This window comes from Eumetopias jubatus, unplaced genomic scaffold (genome assembly GCF_037043125.1).
Source record: "Eumetopias jubatus isolate StellerSeaLion01/CBP00866 unplaced genomic scaffold, mEumJub1_p1.0 scaffold_16, whole genome shotgun sequence".
NCBI lineage: Eukaryota > Metazoa > Chordata > Mammalia > Carnivora > Otariidae > Eumetopias > Eumetopias jubatus.
The window spans coordinates 50353500-50376555 of NW_028274822.1; the positions used below are offsets into that span (position 1 = coordinate 50353500).

The 23056-nt window shown below is 38.0% G+C and overlaps 1 protein-coding gene across 1 annotated transcript in view; it reads right to left on the reverse strand.

The window, feature by feature from the left end:
- THOC1 (THO complex subunit 1) overlaps positions 1–23056 on the reverse strand; it is a 53489-nt gene that overhangs the window by 1712 nt on the left and 28721 nt on the right. Inside the window, exons 12-19 of the mRNA XM_028095954.2 lie at positions 11651–11751; positions 10166–10232; positions 9917–9967; positions 9757–9827; positions 9246–9341; positions 8609–8674; positions 3176–3259; positions 42–189 (exon numbers count right to left, since the gene is read on the reverse strand). Coding sequence (XP_027951755.1) covers positions 42–189; positions 3176–3259; positions 8609–8674; positions 9246–9341; positions 9757–9827; positions 9917–9967; positions 10166–10232; positions 11651–11751 — 684 coding nt within the window. The remainder of the gene's footprint in view (positions 1–41; positions 190–3175; positions 3260–8608; positions 8675–9245; positions 9342–9756; positions 9828–9916; positions 9968–10165; positions 10233–11650; positions 11752–23056) is intronic.

Below are 23056 nucleotides of genomic sequence, written 5' to 3' on the forward strand. Positions count from 1 at the left end.
AGATAACGAAGAATATGAAAATGTTGATCTACATTACTTACTGGTAATTCCTTTGCTAGCTTTATTACCATGTTTTCGAGATATTCTGGCAGACTTTTAAATTGCTGATTGGTTGGCTGGAAGAAGTGAGGGCTTCTCCGTGCTAATAGTCTCAGGGCTCTCCAACCATAATTGGAATTGTTCACAGCCCTAGGAAAAGAAATGTCAGTCTTGTAATTTATGGTTTTTTATTTCTATATGCCTTCCAGTTAGTGTATAGAGTGTCACATGGCAAATTACATTAAGTAGCTGAAGGCACCATTCTTTTCATTCTGATCTTATTCCTAAAGAACCTCTGAGTATGCAGTACACTTATAAATTAACACTAGAAACAGCAGAATCTGATGATGCAGGTTCATATGCAGCAAACACATCTGAAAAGTTTAATACACATTTTACTTAATTTAAAAAGTCAATTAGTATGTGTATAGTAATAACTAGGTGTTCTGTGTGTAGGACAGTAAACATCTACGTCTTCAGAAAAAAAAAATTAATAGGCTTACTATATTCAGTGAGCTGATACCCATACTGGCAAAGCCACCTGCAGGTGTGAATTTCAGAATATAAGTTCAACACTGAGTTTTGACCATATTCAATCAATACATCATTCTCCATTTATATAAGCATCTCATTTTAGTTTAATACCAAAATGAATAAAAATGGTTCCAAAGCTAAAAGGGAAACCTCCAATAGCCACCCCAGTGAGCAGTGATACAGAGTGATACATAGTAAGATGAGAAATGGAAACCTCACAAATTCTAAAGATAATGTTCCAGAACCAGCCAAGCTGGAGAAGAATCCAGAGCACAAATTTACTCTGTGAATTTTTGCAAGTCATTTGGAAGATTCCCCCTAAGTTCTTAAGGGTAGCAACCTGGTTTATTTAGTCCTCCTCTTACAAATGAGCCTCTACTTTTAGCAAGTGCATAACTACTACACTGGTCTTGCCAACTTAATGTCATGGTACAAGGCTTTGCCTGATCCGTTAACCAGCCTACCTCTCTGACACATTTCCATTTAAGCAGTTTGTCTTTTAAGCATTTTCAAAATTCCACCAGTTACACATACAAACTTTCTTACTCTCCAGAAATCCATACCATTCAGGTTCTTAAACCAAGGTTCGTGGAGAACTCTCATTCATTCAACAAATACTTGGTGAGCTGGGCACTCAGACCTTAGGGGTACCCTGAAGACTGGAGACACTACAATCTTGCAGTTAAGAGCAGGGCCCTGAGGCCAGAGTGATTTCCTGGCTCTGGCATTTACTAGATGAGAACTTCAATACATGATTCACCCTCTCTCTCACTTTAACTGTAAAAGGGAGATAAGGGCAGTTTCTACCTTAGACGTATAGGTGGTAAGTACTTAGGGAGGACCAGACAGTGAATGTGGAAATGTGTTGGCAAGCATCATTACTATGGATAAACACAAGGTACAAGAATTTCACACAGTGGTAAGGGATAAGAAGAACATGAGAAATGGGAATTTCAGATAGGGAGGAGCTTCTGGGCCAGGGAAAACTGCCCTGAGACAGTATCTGAGAGGAGAGCAGAAATGAGCCCACACCACAGGAATAGCTTGGGGAGAAGTGGAAAGACCTTTGAATTGAAGAACAGAAACCTGGCTGGTGTAGAGCAGAAAGAAAATGAACAAAGAGGAGACGTGATTGAAAGAGTAGGCAGCAGCCAGACGGGTCTTTTAGGTCCTGGTGAGTTTGGATTTCATCCTAATTTTACCAGGCAGTCACTGGAAGAGTTAAAGCAGGATATCAGACTTGTGAGTTTAAAGATCACAGTTCGCATGCTGGAGAACTGACCAGAGCATCATTAGTTAAGAGATCACAGTAACTAACTCGTAACTAGTCACAAGGTCACACGAGTCAGAGCACTGTATTTCCTGTGTGCTAGCTACATGTCCTGTGTGGCTCAAAGTGAATCCTCTTATTTTATCCTCAGAATAACCTCATGAAATGGGTATTACACTATTTAGCAATGAGAAAACAAGCAGAAAGGGGTTATAGTAGCCCTAGACGCCTAGCCAGTGAGTGACAGTGTCTTGGGATTGGAACCCAGGCAGTCTGATAAGAGGGTCCTTGCCCTTAAATGATGACACCAAAATGCCTATTTAAAACCATGGGGCTGGGACTCCTGGGTTGCTCAGTCGGTTAAGCGTCTACCTTCGGATCAGGTCATAATCCCCGGGGTCCTGGGATCGAGTCCCGCATCGGGCTCCCTGCTCAGCGGGGAGCCTGCTTCTCCCTCTCCCCCTGCCTGCAGCTCCCCCTGCTTGTGCTCTCTCTCTCTCACAAATAATCTTTAAAAAAATAAAATAAAACCATGGGGATGGGGTGCATGGGTAGCTCAGTCAGCTGAGTGCCCAGCTCTTGGTGTCAGCTCAGGTTATGGTCTCAGGGTTGTGAAAGTGAGCCCAACGTAGGGCTCCACCCTCAGCGTGGAGTCTGCTTGACATTCTCTCCCTCCGCCCCTCCCTGCTGGCACGCTTTCTCTCTAAAATAAGTAAATAAAATCTTAAAAAAAAAAATCTTTAAAACCACAGGGCTGTGTGGTGTTGCCTAGAAGATTAGATGAAAAAGCTGAGACTGAGTCCTGAGGTTACTCCAAAATCTGGGAGCCAGCTGAGATGCAGTGAGGCAGGAGTGTAGTTTAATGGATGTCAAGAGAAGAACACATTACCTAAGGAAGGAGAGACAAGTGGTGAATGCTGCTGGGAGGTCAGAAAAAGATGCCATGACCTTGAGGAGCACTATTTCAATGGAGGGATGGGGAGGCCACCCAGTGGCAGTGAGCTGACAAGAATGGGAGGTGAGGAAATGAAGGCAATGGTTATCAACACGTCTCGGGAGACACTGATTTGAAGGGGAAAAGAGGACTGTTGGGAGGGAGGTAGGAGGCCCAAGGCATTGTTCTTATTTTTCGAAACAAGTGTGATTCTACTTCGTGTTCGTCAGTGGGCATGGTCACTGAAATCAGGAGTGTGCACTAATGTGAACTTGGTACATAAATTCACCTAAGAGGAAAAGTACTACCCTATCAATGGTCTCCCTTAGTGTTCTAATGTACATACAATTCCTAAAAAAAATACTGTAGAATGTTAGCGCATAAGAAACACTACTTACTTGTATTCATTTTCAACCATGTTTTCAGGGTCTGCCTGTTCAATGGCTTCCTCAAAGAATTCCTCCAAAGTTGGCATGTATTCCCTGGGTGTTAAAAAACAACTAGTGAGGATCATGTGTGTTCGTTCTTAATAATAAAATACTCCTAAAACAGTGGCATTGAAAGATTCTAATTATGACCCACACTTGAGTTAGTTACATTACTTAGGAACCCAGATTTTTAAGGGGGTAAATGACTCAAAACTGAACTTCTCAAAGAGGACCATAGAGGGGCAGTTCGGTGCTACACTGTGTCATATACTATACTCCATGTAACCTAACGGTCACTGGGCTCCACACTAATATTACTGGTCACACGGACGGCTGGGGCTTTCACAGCATTTGAACTTCCCCAGCAAGGAGGAAAATGTCACATCCAGTGTCCACATCCAAGAATGTTTTTTCCTTAAGCCAGAATTAATAAAACCCACACTAATAACCAGACCATACTGAGATTTAAAGAGTTTAACTGTGAGCTTATTTTAGGTCACTCCCATGACAGCATGGTTGGTTTTTAATTGGATCTTTCTGGAATTTGGTTTTAGAAATAAGATTTTGGTAGCCAAGCAAATAAACAAGATCCAAGGGTCTGATTAGAAGACAAGTTGACTAACACTAGAAAAATGGGCTCTGTAAGGAAAACTCAAGCACCCAATCTTACAACTTTCAGTACAATAACACACTCTCTAACTGGTAAACATAAGAGGGCTGGAAGGTTTCCTTGGAGTTTACCACCACTCTTTTATATGTCACGCTAGACAAAGCAAGGTGACACTAAAATCCCAACCATACTATCATTGATCAGTGTTTGGAACCATTTATTAGTTTAAAAATTACTATACAGTTGACCCTGGAACACCACTGAGCTTGAGCTATGTGGGTCCACACTTATTTGTGGATTTTTTTCGATATAGTACTCTAAATGTATTTTTTTCTTATTTTAATATTTTCTCCAGCTTTCTTTAGTTAAGAATACAGTATATAATACATATACAAGATGTGTTGATATTTTGTGTATCAATCATATCACCTGTTTATGTTATCAGCAAGGCTTCCAATCAACAGTAGGCTGTTGGGGAATCAAAAGTTACTTGTGCATTTTTTACTGTGTGGGGGTTGGCACCCCGAACCCTGCGCTGTTCAAGGGTCAACTATACAGTGATCAATCAAGACTAATTAACAGAATGAACCTCCCAGGCACTGCCATATCTGACTTTTACAAACTACAAATACAACTCTCCTCTCCGATCTCATTCTCTTTCCCCAGAGGTGGCCACTCTTCAGAAATTGGTATTTATCACTCCCGTTGTTTTTTTTTTTAACTGAGCGTATACCGTTTTGAAGCTTTTCAAACTTTTATAATGGAACCATGCTTGTACCTTCTACAGCCCTGATTTTTCTGAAGTACGCCTGTCTGATACAGTAGTCCTCAACCTCATTCTGGTGCCCGATGTACAGCGGTCCGCTACACGAACGTGTCACACGTTATCCATTCTTCCACTGATATTTAGGTAGTTTCCCCATTTTTGCTATGACACTGCTAAACGAACATTCTTGTACCTGTCTCATTTGTGCAGGTGAACTAGTTTCTTTAGACATTATGGTGTTCAAACTTCCCCTACAACTCACAGTAAGGAATTAATTTTATATTACAACCCAAAACACACACATAAATGCAAGCATGTGTATCAAATGTAAGTAAAGCTAACGTTTCACAAAAATATATTTTCTATTTCCCTAAAAAAAAAAATGTTGGTGGCAACTAATAAACTGACTTCACAAATCACTGATTCTCAACCTGAAGTTTTAAAGGAATTACTTTAAAGATCAACCAACCCAGGAGTGGAATTGTTAGGACGTAGAGTATGCACATCTTTGACTTTTAGTTACTGCCAAATTGTTTTCCAAAGTGGCTGTACCAATTTAGGCTCCCACCAGCATCACTGGCAAATTATTTATTAAAATTAACATGTAATGTATTTGTTTCAGGGGTACAGGTCTGTGATTCATCAGTCTTACACAATTCACAGTGCTCACCATAGCACATACCCTCCCCAATGTCTATCACCCAGTCACCCCATCCCTCCCACCCCCCACCACTCCAGCAACCCTCACTTTGTTTCCTGAGATTAAGAGTCTCTTAATGGTTTGTCTCCCTATCTGGTTTCATCTTGTTTCATTTTTCTCTCCCTTCCCCTATGATCCTCTGTCTTGTTACTCAATTCCTCGTATCAGTGAGATCATATGACACTTGTCTTTCTCTGATTGACTTATTTCGCTTAGCGTTAATACCCTCTAGTTCCATCCACGTCGATGCAAATGGTGGGTATTCATCCCTTCTGATGGCTGAATAATATTCCATTGTATATATGTACCACATCTTCTTTATCCATTCATCTTTTGATGGACATCTAGGCTCTTTCCATAGTTTGGCTATTGTGGACATTGCTGCTATAAACATCGGGGTGCACGTACCCCTTCGGGTCCCTACATTTGTATCTTTGGGGTAAATACCCAGTAGTACAATTGCTGGATCATATGGTAGCTCTATTTTCAACTTTCTGAGGAACCTCCATACTGTTTTCCAGAGTGGCTGCACCAGCTTGCATTCCTACCAACAGTGTAGGACGGTTCCCCTTGCTCCGCATCCCTGCCAACATCTGTCGTTTCCTGACTTGTTAATTTTAGCCATTCTGACTGGTGTGAGGTGGTATCTCATTGAGGTTTTGATTTGGATTTCTCTGACGCCAAGTGATGTTGAGCACTTTTTCATGTGTCTATTGGCCATCTGGATGTCTTCTTTGCAGAAATATCTGTTCATGTCTTCTGCCCATTTCTTGATTGGATTCTTTGTTCTCTGGGTGTTGAGTTTCATAAGTTCTTTATAGATTTTGGATACTAGCCCTTTATCTGGTGTGTTATTTGCAAATATCTTCTCCCATTCTGTCGGTTGTCTTTTGGTTTTGTGGACTGTTTCCTTTGCTGTACAAAAGCTTTTAATCTTTTTTTTTTTTAAAGATTTTTTATTTATTTGACAGAGATAACGAGAGCAGGAACACAAGCAGGGGGAATGGGAGAGGGAGAAGCAGGCTTCCCGCGGAGCAGGGGGCCGGATGTGGGACTTGATCCCAGGAACCTGGGATCATGACCTGAGCCGAAGGCAGACACTTAACGATGGAGCCACCCAGGTGCCCCAAAAGCTTTTAATCTTGATGAAGTCCCAATAGTTCATTTTTGCCCTTGTTTCCCTTGCCTCTGGCAAATTATTCTTACCCACAATTCATACAAAATCCCGATGCATTTAAATTATTGAATTTCTTGGCTATGAAGCTGCCTGCTTTGGTTTTTAATCTGATGTTTCTAGTTACTACTGATGTTGAGTATTAAGATTTCCACTTTTGAAATTGTCTATTTCTTTGTCCATTTTTCTACTGGGTTGACTTCTCAGATTTGGCAGGGATCTAAATGTACTAATTGGCTTGCTAGCATTTTTAAAATTTTCCTAGTTTTTAAAAAAATATTGGTTTTGCTGATGCTATTATTTGTTTATCTTACCGATTTCCAGATTTATTTTACTTTCTTTGTAATTTACTTGGTTCAGTGTTACATTTTTTTTCCAAGTTTTTATTAAATTCTAGTTAGTTAATTTACAGTGTAATATTAGTTTCAGGTGTAGAATCTAGTGTTTCATTACTTCCATACATCGTCCTGTGCTCATTACAAGTGCCCTCCTTAATCCCCATCACCCATTTAATCCATCCTGCCACCCCACCTGTTCATTCTCTCTAGTTAAGTGTCTGTTTTGTCTTTTTTTTTTTGTTTCCCCCGCCGTGTTCATCTGTTTTGTTTCTTAAATTCTACATATGAGTGAAATCATATGGTATTTGTCTTAGCATAATACACACTAGCTCCATCCATGTTGTCGCAAATGGCAGGATTTCATTTTTTATGGCCAAATAATATTCCATTACAGACACACAAACATCTTCTTTATCCATCAGCTGATAGGTAGACTCTTTCCATAATTTGGCTTTGTAGATAATGCTGCTATAAACATTGGGGTTCGGTGCTGGATTCTTAATTTTAAGTTAACTCTTAAGTTTATAGACATTTAAGGTCGTAAGTTTTCTATTTCTCAAAAGTTTAAACCTATAATACATTTATCAGTTAATTCTGTTTTCTAATTTACATTATGATTTTTTTTTTTAAAGATTTTATTTATTTGAGAGAGAGCTAGAGTGAGAGAGCACAAGCAAGGGGAGCTGCAGGCAGAGGGAAAGGCAGAAGCAGATTCCCCACTGAGCAGGGAGCCTGATGTGGAGCTCGATCCCAGGACTCCAGGATCACGACCTGAGCTGAAGGCAGCCGCTTAACCGACTGAGCCACCCAGGCACCTCCTTATTCATTAATTATTTCCACCTGTGTCTAGTCTACTATTTAACATGCCTATTAAATCTTATAATTCGATGACTATATTTTCTTATTGCTAGAATTATTACTTGTTTTTTCAAATTTGCTTGGTCCTGAGAGTGTCCTCTTCCTTTTAAGTTTCAATTCCTTGTTTTATGTCCTTAACTATCTTAAATATACTTATTTTAAGCTGTATTTACTTGATGGTTATATTAAGTGGTTGTCTAACTTCTGTTGTTTGTTTTGTTTGTTCTATCCCCTGATCCTTTCTCATGGTAGATTGTTTTCTTGAACGTTTTAAGTTCAGATGGTTGAGTACCTTCAGACTTTTATCTATAGGATCCTTGTGTGGCTTAGGTTGAAGGTGTGACCTCCAGAAAGCTTTGTATCATCACACTGAGACATCTAAATTCACCCCCTTAGCGAAGGGGTTCCTTTACACTGCTGGTAGTATAAATTTAAACTGGAGGACTCCATGACAGCAGACTTGTGGTTATAATTTCTCCGGGTGTACTTTTCTCCTTTTCACCCATACCCCAGTTAGAAGTGGACAAGCTTGTTTCCTGCGCCAGTGATCAAGTCCTTCCTCCCCAGTCTGCTCTTCTTTTTATGTTTAGTGTAGTGCTTCAAGGGCTTCAGATTTATTCAAAGGAAACTCAGTTACAAATCTGTGCAGGCCCAAGGCCTTACCTTCTGACCTTTTGTGGCTCTTAAAACCTAAGTTCCCTGGTTCCCCAAAGTGGGAAGCATCTGCAAGCTTCCCAGCTAGAAGCAACCATATTGGCTCATACTTTGGTTTTCAGTTCCCCCTTCTTTTGTGAATTCATATTTTTCTGTGATTTCTAAAATTATTTTATCAACATTTCTAGGTGTTTCATGGTGGGAAGCCATATTCTGCTATGCCAAAGTCAACCATAATAAATTAATTTCATTCACTTAACATTTGAGAAAAGCAGTACCTCATGTGAAACATTTTAAACTTGCCTTGTCTCTGATTTGCAAGCTTCCATATTATCAGGACAGAGATTCCAAAGCCTTGTTAACTCCTCACTACAAAACAGACACATAAATAAATACATTTTTAATGGACATCATCCTCATATGCCGTAAAGTTGTAAAAACACTTAAATAGTGAATTTTTAGGTGGTGATAGAATGAGTTTTAATTTTTCTCCATTAATTTTTGGTATTTGGCAAGTTTTCTATAGAAGTATATATTTAATGATACAATCCTTTTTTTTTTTTTAAACATTCAAGCAGAGTATAGAGCAATGAATAATTAACTGGAAGGTAACAGAAATTGAAGGATTATGGTACCTTGCAGCAACCAGAAGTGAGCTGGATCAATCTAACAGTGACTGTATTGTCTATGACATGGAAAACGTGGAACAGCCTAGAGCCATGGATTTGGGAAGCAGGAGACAAAATGGAAGCTTATCTTTCTGCATGAATTCATGTAATGGGCCCTTGAGACTGAGAGCGTGTGGTCTGTTTTAATCATCTATGTATGTACCAAACACCAAAAACACGAAAAACACATACACTGGGGAGCTCTTACAGTAACATCTTCAAACTATTAAAAAAACGAATACCATCCCACATATGGAGACAGGTTAACCTACTTTCCCATCAGAATCTTTTTGTTGGGTCCTTTCCCTAGGAAGTCCTCTGGTGCTGTTCTCTTGCGAGCTACTCTTGTCGGCTTGGTGTCTGATGTTCTGTGGTGAATGAAACAAACTGGAATTACAAATGGATAGCACACATAAAAAGTGTTTAATGTAAAAGAAAATTCAATTATTGTTTTCTTCCTATAAAAATATAAAAGCTTCCTATTATTATAGAACACTCATCAGATAGAAGACAAAAATGCCACACCAGGGGACAAATTACAAGGAGTGGGTATATAGCATTTTTTTCAATAATAATAATTTGTTCTGGGAACTTAATGATAAGAAATCTGAGGTGAAAGATTCAACTAGAAGTAAATCAAAATGGTTGTATGCTTACAGAGTTCAACCTATACTTTTTAATACGAAATATATACATATATACTTCTATACATCATGTAAAATAATCACGTCAAACTGTATTTTGAAATGCCTTTCTTCTCATAGTGCTTGGGTATATATTTACCTTTCTTTCACAAAACTTGGGCAGCCTTCATTTTTCCATGAGTTCCAGTTTTCTTCAGTGTTTAATATATGCTGGAAAAAACAAAGAAATTACATTTGTATAATGAAGGCCTTTGAAATTCTATTTGGTGCTAAGAAGACTGTAAATATAAAACACATACCTCTACCATCTTTGAAAATCGTTCTCCATCGGGGGGGTTTTCAGATAGTAGCTGTGATTAGAAAGAATATACTAAGCTTTCAACAACTTTCTGCATCATAGGAGTGGTTTGTAGGCAGAGGACCAAGAAGTGTTCGTGGTCTTGTACCTGAGCTTAACTTTATCCTTATTTTCCTATTTGGGGCTGAAACAAAGAAAATTCTAAATTTCCATTTTGTTCAATCATGGGTTTGTTGCATGTTGAACTTACTTGATAAACTGATTTTGTAGTATCTTCAATCCAGAGTGATTGCTCATCAGTTAAAACATAGTTTGAACTAGGAAAAAAAACAATAAAAGCATGCTTGAGTTATAGCAATGTATATTCAATTTTAAGGCTTATATAATGTCTTATAAAAACCCAAGGCATGTAACAGATAAGTTAACCATACTAGTGTCAAAAATTACCAAGATAAGAACAATCACAAATGAGGGGATTATAAGAGAAAATTCTTGCACTTCATTTAGGATTGTTAGAATTGAAGACACAAAGGTGGATGAGGGAGGATGACACTCTTATCAGTCTGATTAACTATGAACAGAGCAATGAGTGTTTCCTAAAATAAGAAATTTAATGTGGAATGAAAACCTCTGAGACAATATTAACATATTCCTCTCCATGTTGCACATTCAGATATATTCCTTTAAAAGGCAATCAAAACACAATGAATAAAAAACTCCCAAACCTTAGAGAAAGCTGAAGGCAGACCCAAAGTGTTAATGGGTGCCTTTAATTCAGCTCTCACTAGCACTGGATGCTTTATAGCCAGCCAATAATAGTGATAGACTACTGTGCCAGGATCTGAGCACTTTGGACACATTATTCATTTAATTCTCAGAATGAGGATGTGTGCGTATTAAACAGAGACCATACAGATAAAGCTTGAATTCAAACCGAGGTCTGGCTCCAAAGTCCTTGATCTTCCTACCATGCTATATTAAAACTCAACAACAGAAGGATAAGAAATAACATTTTGAGTACTTGCTATGTGTCATCTTAAAAATCACAAGTCTGAAACAGCTAAATTGCACTGAGTCATGAAAGTGGGATTCAAAGCCAGCAGGTAGTAAAGGCACGTTTTCCACACAACTAATAAATGCAACATTGCTTTGCAAACTTAAAAATGCCTTTGAGTAATGGTGAACTTGACTTCAGTTATGGGTAGGATAAGAGGAAGTGGTCTATGCTACAGGTGGAGGTACTCAGGAAGGAGAGGAACTGATGAGGTTTTCTGAAACCCCAAAGAAACTGGAACTCCTCTGTTCTTCCAAAATTTACTTCACTTTTTTGAGTTGTAACGTCCTAGACCACTCCACACCTCATGAGAGAAGTCTTACAGGCTTAGTCGTCCAATCAGGTTTGGAGAAGGCCTGGGTAAGGTGAGCGGGGTAATGGTAGAAGTCTGGAACAGAGATGCACCCACACATCTGAGGACCCCAGGAACCCCAGTGCTCAGCAGGAGAGACTTCCACTGACAGTAGATATAGTCAACACCTTCTCTCTGAAATAAATATCCTAACATCTAGAATCTCTAACAAAAGCCCCTGATTCTCTAGTGTTGCTGCAAAAGGAAGGTTTCAGGGATGTGACCCTCATGCATTAAATGTGTCTGATACATAAAAAAAATATATCAGTACGTGAGTCCTCTTTTAGAGAGGACTGTTTAGAAATCATTTACTACCCATATTAACTTACCTTTTGAATTTGACCTGCCCCTTAAGATACTGGAATAAAATGAGATACTGCAACAAGATGTGTCGACGAAAGTTACTGTCACTCAGTTGTAAATCCATCAACTAGTTGAAAAACAAGCACACACACACAAACACAAAACACAGTAAATTCAAGTTTTGCCTAAAGGTACAGGTTATGCTAGTACAGAAAGGAAAGATTTTAATTAAAAAAAAAAAAAAACGTTCACGGAGGGCTGAGTATGAGGCATTACTGCACGGGCCCTAGGACACTGGAGCAAAGGCTTCAGATTTTTTAACCATTTTATCCCATGAGAAATTTAAATGGTGGTAGATAGCACTATTACATCTGTGGTCCTGAAGTCAAGACAAAGCAAAGCAGAAATATACATAGGTAAAAGTATGGCTGCCACTTGCTCACACAGAAAGCAACAATGGCCAGAGCGGTCCATACACAGGTAACAAGGGATGCTGCTCATTTCTGTAGCCCTACGAAGTGCCTGCAACAGAGCTGGTGCTCGGTAATAAACAAGGAATTAAAGTGAAAAAATCATCTGTGAATTAAGTGGACCATTTCCTTGTATTTTAGAGAAAACTATCATATTTGTATTATCACAGAATCTGCATTAGAAAGGACTTGAAGGTCCCTTATGAGGAAGTTCTTCAACAACTGTGCCCCGAGGTGATCAGGAAGAATGGCCTCCAGCATTAAGGCTGATTATGTCCCCAAAGCACTGCGGAACGCTGGAGTCCATATCCACAAACGTGTGCTGCTTCGGCCTTCCAGAGCTAAAGCAACAATGGCAAGCTGCCTTATTTTAAATGGATGACCAACCTGTACGATGCCCGAAAGCCCTAGGAATGGTATCCAGTTGAAGGTCCCAAGTTCCTTTGGCTATGTTTCCATTACCCAACATTCACTAGCCACTTCTTCCTTTTTAAACGTCATTGGCCTTCCAGTCTGCTGTGCTTCCCCTTTCAGGATTGACTCTGATTCCGTTATTTACCAGATTAACTACCTCATCCCAAATTGAATGGCACAACTCCCCAACTTCCTTTCCTGCAACTCCTGGGTGACTTCATCATCTCCACCCAGGCTCTCAAGTTCCTTGACAGTTCCACAGACAGGCATAGCCTCTACTGTGGCCCCGCTGCCATGGCCAAAAGCTCGAGCACAGCTGCCCCAGCTCTGAAACCTTCAACTCACAATCCTCTCACTATAGCCTCCTATTCTTCCAGTCTCACTCAGCTGTCCCAAGACCTGACTGAGACCTTCAGTCCCTTGAACCCTCTATTTCTACCTGTCAGTCCCCTTCTGTTTTTACTGTAACCCTATTTTGGTTGAGATAAGGGGTCAGCAAACTTTTCTTAGACAGTAAATATTTTAGGCTATGTGAGCCAAGGGGCATATTATAAGATGTTACACAGGTACTTTTGTAAACATTAAAATGAAAAAAAAAAAAAAAAACAACACAACAAAAGAAGCAGTGGGCCAGATTTGGCCTGTGGCTGCAGTAAGCTGACCCCTAGTCCTGAGTTTTTGGTTTATCTCTTTAACCACTCTGTCGCCAACTTCCTCAACACCTTTGTGCCACACTTCTGTCACATCTACGGTGCAAACTGGCAACCCCGGATCAAATTAAGTTACTCACCTTCTATCAACACTAAGGCTTCCCATGCAGGCTGCAGGTGGAACTGCCTGAAAGAGAATACACACCATACAGCTCTGCAGATGGTAGCACCTCTATGCTGCTGCCTCCAACTTCAAACTCTGGTCTCTACTTGGCGAGCTTTCTCTATTCTCCAAGGCTCTTATTCTCTGCTCTGCTCCACAGCAATTACTGCAAATCCTTTTCGACTTAACACAAACATTACTTAACTACCCTCTCACTCTCAGTACATAACTACTGACATCTTCAATGAGAAAAAATTCATTAAACTGGAGTTTTAGCTTCACGCACATCCTTGCTTCCTCTGTCTTGACATCTTCATTGCTAAAGGTAACCCTTCCATCTGGACATCCCAATCTCCCTACGTTAACTGGGACCCATCAGTTAACTGTCCTGGTGCTTGTTATCGCCCACCCTTTCTTCTTTCCAAGCTCTTTTCCATTAGCATTAAGTAACTTCTCTCAAAGAGATCCTCAGCCTCCCCGCATCCTCCCTGAACAGCCAAACTTCTTCAAAGAACTGGCTATATTCACGGTTTCCAATTCATCCCTCAACCTGCCAAAATCTGTGGCTTCCTGGTTCACCAATTCACTGACAGTGTTTTTGCCAAGATCACCAATGACTTATTTGTTGTTAGATTCAGTTGAACAACCCTCCCTTGCCCACCCAACCCGGCCCCATGAACAGTCCCCCCCACCCAATCCTCATCCTACTTGATATGCTTGGATTCCATTGAGGTCATACTTTTCTACTTTTTCTCCAATCTCACTGGCTACTCTTCAATCTTCTTCCTCTTCCCTAACTACCCCACCCCTTAAATTTAATTGGTTTTCTTGAGGATTCAGTCTGAGGTTTTCTTTCCTTTCCTGTCTATATTTTTCCTTGAATTAACACATTTAAGCTGGTAACTATACTATATACCAAATCTATACTCTCAACCTAGATTGTGTTCCTAATCTCCACATCTGTATACTTAAAGAAGCTACTACATATCTCTATTTGAATGTTCAACTGACACTGGATCAGATTTCATATTCAAGGGAAAACACACCAGTTTTCCCGACAAAGCCTGCTCTTCTCCACTGTTGGCTAATTCAGTAAGAGGCTCCACCATCCATTTGCCTAGGCAACTCTAGGAAGACTGCCTGGAAAAAGCACCACTATATACCACAGGAGTAAATCTCTAGTTGGAGTGCGCAAGAAGAAAGAAACAGGAGATACCAAGGCTCTAAGCCCAGTAAGAAACTGGCCTGTCTGAAGACCGTAAGCAGTTCAACCAGTTGGGAGTGAGGATAAACAAGCCTCCTGGCTTGAAGAAATGGGCTGAAGTGGCTAGGCACTGTGTAAGAACTCTTCCTTTATCTCAGGCTTTAAGTCCCCCCACATTTATTTATGTTGGAAGATAGTTTTTGATGGGAACAATGGACTGAAAATAGGAGTCAACAAGACTGAATCAGAGGTGGGAAGGGACCAGTGTGATCATTCAAGCTAACTGCTTCACAGTATGCTTATGAAAACTAGGACCTCTGCAAGATCACAAGGCTAGTTTGTGACAGAGCTGAGACTAAAACTGACACACTCAACTGTACTCTTTCTTCCATAACATATATTTTCTAAGTTCTACTTTTCTTTGGTTATTTAAAAAAGTACACCATTTATATCATGCAATGGGTCAAATATTTCTTCGTTGTCTTTGTTTCTTGAACAAAGGCTTTTTATCATCCTTAGCTTTTACTGCACATCTCAGCTCAGGCCTCAGCATACCTGATTATTATTCTAAACCTAAAAAGGATCCTGCTATTCTTCTTAGTTATCTTCATGTACCTTTCTGTCAATAAACTACATGTAAATAATATTCCTGGTAAAATTAAACAAGTATGAAATCTTCCATTTCTGTCACTTTACAGAAAGTACTTTAAAAATCTGTACTAGAAAAACTATTAAGAGCTTTCTCATTAAAATATTACTGATTTGCCATTAACACATTACCTGTATCAAATTAGGAAAATTTTAAATTTTTCATAAAATTTAAAGGTACATTTAAGTAATATATCCTTAAAGTACTCAAGTAAAGGTACAGTTAAGTAATATAACATTCATGTCCCCCTATCCAGTTATACATCAAATCCTAACATTTTTACTTGTTCCACATTTGTCAAATAAATAGTTATTACTGAAACTGGTGAAGCCTCCTCTGTAACCTCCCTCTCCCGCTCCCCCTCTTTCCCTCTACTATGGTAAATGCTACCATGTATATGGTGTTCATGATTCTCATGCATATTTTATACTATTACTACATAAGTAGGTATCTATAACATATTGAGGTATTTTGCATGTTTTCAAACTCTAATTACATATTATTCTGCAATAAGCTATTTTCACATGACATTATGTTTGAAATTTATACAACTTAATACATGTAGCACTAGTGCAGGGGTTGGCAAATTTCTGGAAAGGACCAGTTAGTAAATTCTTTTAGGCTCTGTGGATCATACGGTCTCCGTCACAACTACTACTTTCTGCTGTGGCCATGCAGAAGCAGCCACGGACAACACCTGGATGAATATACAGCAGCAGTGGGCTCCACTAAAACTCATTATAAAAACAGGTGGGAAGCCAGATTTGCCGACCCCTGCTCCAGTGAACCCACTTTCAGTGCTTTGTAGAACTCTACTGCATACTGTGATTTACCACTCAGTCTCCGGCTTATGAACATTCAGGTTGTTTCCAAACTTCCACTTACAAATATGTAATTTACAAATAATGAATCTTATGTATTTCCTTGTGCATGTGTATGATTCTCTAGAGGCCACATCTAAGAACAAAAGTTTTAATTTTGCTAATTATAAAATTGCTCTGCAAGTGGTTGTATCAATTTATACTTCAACCAGCAGTGTATCAAAGTGTCCTTTCCCACAACTTTGCCAATACCATTTATTGTCAGGCTTTTTTGGTTTTTGTCAATTTGGTAAGCGTGAAACGATCTCATCATTTCAAATTTTTTGGCTACTAGAGATGGTTAGCATCTTTTATAAGTTTTTCAGCTATTTGTTTCTCTAGCTGTAAGCCACCTGCACATACCATCTTTCCAGTTTTCCACTGGCTTGTTTTTAATGTTCAGAATATTAATCTTCATCATACAGGTGATAAATATCTTTTAGTTTGTGGCTGTCTTTTCAATTTGTCTATGGTATCTTTTACTATTCCATACTTTTACATTTTTATATTAAATGTATTGGTCTTTCCCCTCATGACTGGTGCTTTTTGTGACTCAAGTAATCTTTCCCTACTCCGAGTGTACATATTTTACATATACTTTTAAATGTTTCAAAGTTTTGCTTTTCTCATTTAGACTTTTAATTAACCTGGAATTGAGCTTTGTGCATATAACAAGGTATGAACTGGATTTATTTTTTTCCATATGGATGACTTGTCCAAGCAACATTTAATAAGAATAATTATTCTTATTATTTTTGTATTATTATTATTATTTGTATTATTATTATTAATTTGTAATGTAACTTCTTTTGTGTATCAAACTTTCTACAGTTTGTGCTTTCTAATGTTCCAATGTTTTTCCTTCTTTATACTGTACTAATATTTACTTCACTGTTTTAATTATTAGACCTTTACGGGTTTTAATCTCTGATAGAGCAGTTGTTTCCAACTTCTTCCGATTTTTCTTACTTCCTCTTGGCTTTTTCGTAAGAACTGTAGTATCAACTTTTAAAGTTACCTCAAAATTCACATTTGAATTTGATTCAAAATACACTAAATTTATGTGGATAAATGGCACTGGGTTTTCCTATAAGTGTACTCATACCTCTCCATTTTTCTAATTTTCTCCATGGCATTAGTTTTCATTGCTAATTTGACTTACATTTTGTAATTGGTTACTTGTAGGAACACCATTGATGTTTCTCTTGTAACCTTGCTGAAGCCTCTGTAATTCTACTAATAGTTTGCTGGTTCTCCTGGATTTTCTCTGTAGACAATTATATTGTCTTCGAATAGGGACAGTTCAGTTTTTTCTCTTCAGTAATTATAGCTCTTATTTTTCTTACTGAAATGACTAGGTCCTCCACTATTATGCTGAACAGAAATATGGTTAGTAGACATCCATGCCTTGTTCTTGAATTTACTAGGAGTATTTCTGAAAATTAGATCATTATGTATGATACTTGCCACAGGGTTTTGATTAATTCGTTTAGGTTAAGAAAATCCCCTTCCACTTCTGATTTGTTTTTGTACTGAATATTAGATTTTACTGTAAGAATTTTCTTGCATCTGAGATGACTGTATAGTTTTTAAATATTTAAACCTTTAAACCTTAAGGCTGTTAATTTGGTATTAATCTTTCTGATGTTGAACTTACATTCCTAGGATAAATCCTATTTAGTCTCTACTTAAAAAAAATAACTACTTTAGATTTGTTGAGTTAAAAAAATTTTTTTTCATCTCTATTTGTGAGATTGATATATATACTTTTTTTCCTGTTCTATCCTTATTGGGATTTTAAAGTTACATCAATCTCATATTAAGGACCTGGCTGCTTTTCTTCTTCTAACCTCTGAAAATTTTCACTTACAGTAAGAATCGTCTATTCCTTGAACTGCTGATAATATGTGAGGAAAAAAATCTGAGCCTGATATCATTTGAAAGATGTCATTTCGACTACAATTTCTCTAATAGTTATTTGTTTATTCACGTTTTCTATTTCCTTGTGAGTCTGATGATTAAATTTTTCTACAGAGTTACTATTTCATTAGATTTAAAAAGGTATTAGCAGAAGTTGTTCAGAATACATTCTCTTACATATTTTCAGTATTTCTGTACTTTCAATTATGCCCATTTTTATTATTTATTAATCTTACTAATATTGTTTACTGGTACCTTTTCACTTTTTTTGTCAGGCCTGCTCTATACAATTTTTATAAAACTTGTTTCTATACAATTTTTCTTTAAAAAATGGCTTTTGGTTTTACTAAAGTGTTCTATATTTTCTTTGTTCTACTTCATCAATTTATGCAATTATTATAGTTACCTTCTACATTCTTAAGATTCTGTACCTAGCTTCTTGAACGGTATTCTCAATTCATTTGTCATACTTAAATTTTTCATTAATGCATTTAAAGCTGTAATTTACTCTTCTGACTTTATTTGTAACCCACACATCTGACATATAATACAGTTTTGCTATACAATATCTTTATAACAAATACAGAGTTTCCATTTTGATTTCCTCTTCAACTCCTGGGGAAAGCTTTTCATGTTTCTATTTATTTACCTCCTTTTAAGCCATCCTTTTTATAATTCTAATTTAACTGCACTATGGCCAGAGACTATGTTCTGCATGATAAAGAATCTTTCAAATTTGCTAAGATTTCCTTTATGCCTAGTACACAAATTTTGTGAATGTTCCATATGTATTCAAACAGAATAATTACCTCTATTTGTTGTGTACCGGTTTCCAAATATACTACAATAAGCTTATTACTTTTATTGTTCAGATCTACCATACACTTCTTAATACTGGTCTGCTTGATCCATCAGTAAATCAAGATTATTTTGGCTGTTCAAATCTTCCATATACTTGGGGCGCTTGGGTGGCTCAGTTAGGCAGCTGTCTTCAGCTCAGGTCATGATCCTGGGGTCCTGGGATCGAGCCCCATGTCCGGCTCCTTGCTCAGTGGAGAGCCTGCTTCTCCCTCTCCCTCTGCCTGCCACTCTGCCTACTTATGCTATCTGTCAAATAAATAAATAAAATCTTAAAAAAAAAAAATCTTCCATATACTTACTAATTTTTAGTCTGCTCAACCCATCAGTGTTGATGAAGGCACTTTAAAATAACCCATTATAATTGATGATCTGCCAACTTCTCATAATTTTACAAGTTTTTTCTTAATAGATTTTGAGTGCATATGAATTCATGACATCTTCTTGGTGACTCATTAATGTAGTATCCTTTATCCTACTTAAGCTTTGTGCCTTAAATTCTATTTTATTTGGTATTTATGTAGCTTTTGTTGTTGTTGTTGGTTCTCGCTTGGTGTGTCTCTTTCCACCCTAACATTTCAACCTTTTTGAATAGTTTTTAAGGCATATATTCTATGTGGATGGAAATTATAACAGTGTCCCATATTCCATTTGTTAAATTTCTCCTGTGTTCTTTACCACATAAGTTTTAAGCTACTTAGGTCTATTTTTCTTCCCTTTTTTTTTTTTTAAAGATTTTATTTATTTATTTGACAGAGAGAGAGACAGCAAGAGAGGGAACACAAGCAGGGGGAGTCGGAAAGGGAGAAGCAGGTTTCCCGTCGAGCAGGGAGCCCAATCCCAGGACCCTGAGATCATGACCTGAGCCGAAGGCAGTCGCTTAACTGATCCACCCAGGCGCCCCTATTTTTCTTCTTTCTTAATGCAACCCTCTGGAATTACAAAGCTCAGCTATGTACTGCAAATGAAGTAGGAAGGGTACAATTCTAAGACACAAAACTCTTTAAAAGGAAGCTGCTGCTCCCTGGAAGACAAATATACCAATGACAATTGAGTACATGGAAAGCTGAAAGCCATCTGTATAGATGTGAATCTATGTTTTACTCTTGAGCCTTTAGTGAAATAGGCTCCTACATGCCTTATCTGAGCAGTTAGAATGTTTCCTTTCCTTGGAATATAAGTGTCCTGTATAATCTCTAGTTTGCCTAACAACTTCTGATAAAAATAATCAATCTTAATATTAATAATTTAACAATTTCTTCTGTTCATTGAGTATTAGGCTCTTTTTTTTTTTTTTGTGAAAGCCCACTGAATTGTGGGTCAGGGAGCAGGAAATCAGGCAGCTGTCTTTCTGATGCCTAAGTAGTATGGCTGCAGGAATTGCAGATTTCTCAAAAAAAGTAATGAGTATATTAGTATATTGTACAAAACTCTAGTCAACTGTGTGTCTTGAGAGATTTCTAGAAAAGTAAAAATCTCTCAAGTATACTAGAGTTCCTTCTTAAATTGTTTAAAGGCACCACTAAGTTTTTTTTTTGAGAGAGCACGTACATGTGCAGGGGGTGGTGGTGGTGGTGGTGGTGGTGGTGGTGTGGAGGGGAGAGGGAGAGAGAGAAGCTCAAGCAGCCTCCCCGCTAAGCTGGAGTCTGACACAGGGATTGATCTCAGGACCCGGAGATAATGATCTGAGCCAAAATCAAGAGTTGCACGCTTAACCGACTGAGCCACCCAGGTGCCCGAGCACCACTAAGTTCTTATATTTCTGGGAGAGCTGTGAAAAACTCTTCTTAGACAATTAAGAAAGAAATAAGCCAAAACTCCAAACGCTTTGAATATTTTTATCCATTTTCTCCCCAGACTGGGAGAAATATAGGTTCCAGAGTCATTATTTTAGAAAGAGAGCCATCATTTAAACTTTTTAAATTTTCAAATGTTGGATGTTGAATTAGAGTTTAGCAGACTAAATTGTAAAATAGGTATTAAGGAGGGCACGTATGGCATGGAGCACTGGATGTTATACGCAAACAATGAATCATGGAAACTACATCAAAAACTAATGTATGGTGACTAACATAATAAAATTAAAAAAAATTGTAAAATAGTTTTCTACCTGGAATAGGTTCATATATCTTATTCAACTAAATTATCAAAAATCTGGTTTCTGAGTAGAAAAAGAATATATAACACTAAATTATAAACTTAAATAGTACTCCTATTTACTAATAATTTTTTTTAAACTTTCCTTCAAAAAAAAGTTAAAAAAATGAAAAATCTAATTTTAGTTTAAGGATCTCAGTGTCCCTGCTGAGTTACAGGATAAAGAAAGGTATGTTCACAGTTATGAATATACTACTTCATGCTTTTGTGTAAATCGTGGCTATGTAAAATGAGAGCTGTCATTTCTAAAGGAGCAAACATTTTAATATTATTAATTATTAATTTCTATTAATAATTAACAGAAATGGCTATTAGTTTCTATTACTCTGGCTAATGACATAGCAAGGTTGGTATTTTCTCATTCTATCTTGCTTTTATCTTTATCTTATCAATTAACCAGTCTCCTCTGCCAACTCTTTTAGACTTTGTCCCTCTTCTGAATCAGGCTCCAAATCCATGGCCTACGTTGGCAGGGTACCTTTTGTACCATTTCTTTAGCCTTTCCTGGATGGCTGCCTGGCAGCATCAGAGAACAGACTTTTTTATCTTGCTTGCATAACCATAGCTTGAATCACACACAGAGGGGATTCTAAAAATAACAGAGTGATGAGTATGCTCTAAATTTTCCAGTATGCTCAATGATATTTAAAGAGCTACCCTATTTGTCAGGCCCACAAAGCACAGAAGTGTCACAATAAAGAGCACAGCTCATGCCTCCCACTTTGATGACCACTTCAGATAGATTTTATTCATATAAAAAAAGTTAATCAGATAAAAAGGTTTTAGAAACTGCATTTATCTTTTCAGATAGGCGGGTGCATACCCACATGCTAAAACTGACGTGTCAGCAAAACACTTCAAATTGCGAAGTTTGTAAAGCCCTAAAGATTCATCAATGCCTTCACTGCCCATAGCAGAGATAGGCAAACATCCAAATAAAACTCTGAAAAATAAAGTAACCCAAAAGTTTGTACATAATTCAACTGACGTGTCTAGACACATTGTCTATAGTTTATACAAGGAGATCTATAACCTGGTCTCTCTCCTCAGGAAATATTAATGGTAGGCCAATAAAGTTTCCATTTACTTTCCATTCCTCAGTGGCAACCCAAGGCCCACCACTGATGTGCCTTGTGTTTGATTATTTCAAAGCCCAAATCAAGTCTGTCAAACCATTTTAATCACAGCTGTGAGAAGCCCTATCAGCTGACTCAGATGAGCAGTGTCAAGATGTAAGGCTTGATGACTGATTTACATCAAGTTTTGTTAGTAGAAAATGCCACTCCAATCCTGCTGGGAGCTGCTGAGTCCTTATATGATTTTTAAAATGTAAGACCTTCTTCCATCTTGGAACTAAAAGAAAATGTCAGCCCTTGCCTATTTAACAGCCTCTGCTATCAACTTTCTTCTCTCAAGGCACAGGGTCCAACAATCTAGTTTCTATTTAAATTTCAGACCATGATAATGACCTACAAGAACCTCATTGTAAAGTCCTGGAATTTGCTGGACAGCTGGCTCTATCTCTGGCCTGCAGACAAAGAAAACTAAGCTGGGTTCTAGAGCTGTCCAAAAATTTCCCAGACCTGTTTAAAGGGAGGCTCCCATGAAACAATTAATGAGACAAAATTATAGGATACGGATTAGCCTGTTTGTTCCTAAGTAAGCTGTAATATGTGTCATAAAGGAATAGACCCATCTTTGCATTCACTGCAAAGATTCAACCTCGGATACCTCTCAAATGGATACAGAAAGTACAAAAAAGTTAAGGCAGAACAACTTTCTGCCAGGAATGCTTTTTTAAATGACCAAAAGTCTTTCAGAGTTCCACATACAAAGCAGGGTCTGGATAGGTTAATTTTCTTTTCTCCATGAACAAGAATGGCCTTAATGACCACACTAGGATCAATAGTTTGGGACTCTGGGCAGCCACCCTGGTTACTGCTGGCTGCCAACTATTCCACCTGATCTTTTCCATTTGGACACTGAGTCTCAACTGTAGAACAGGAGTTAGTGCTGTGAAGAAGTGGGCAATCCTGATGTCTACACCTAGTTACTAGTAGTACTCTTTTCTATGAGAACTCAAAGAT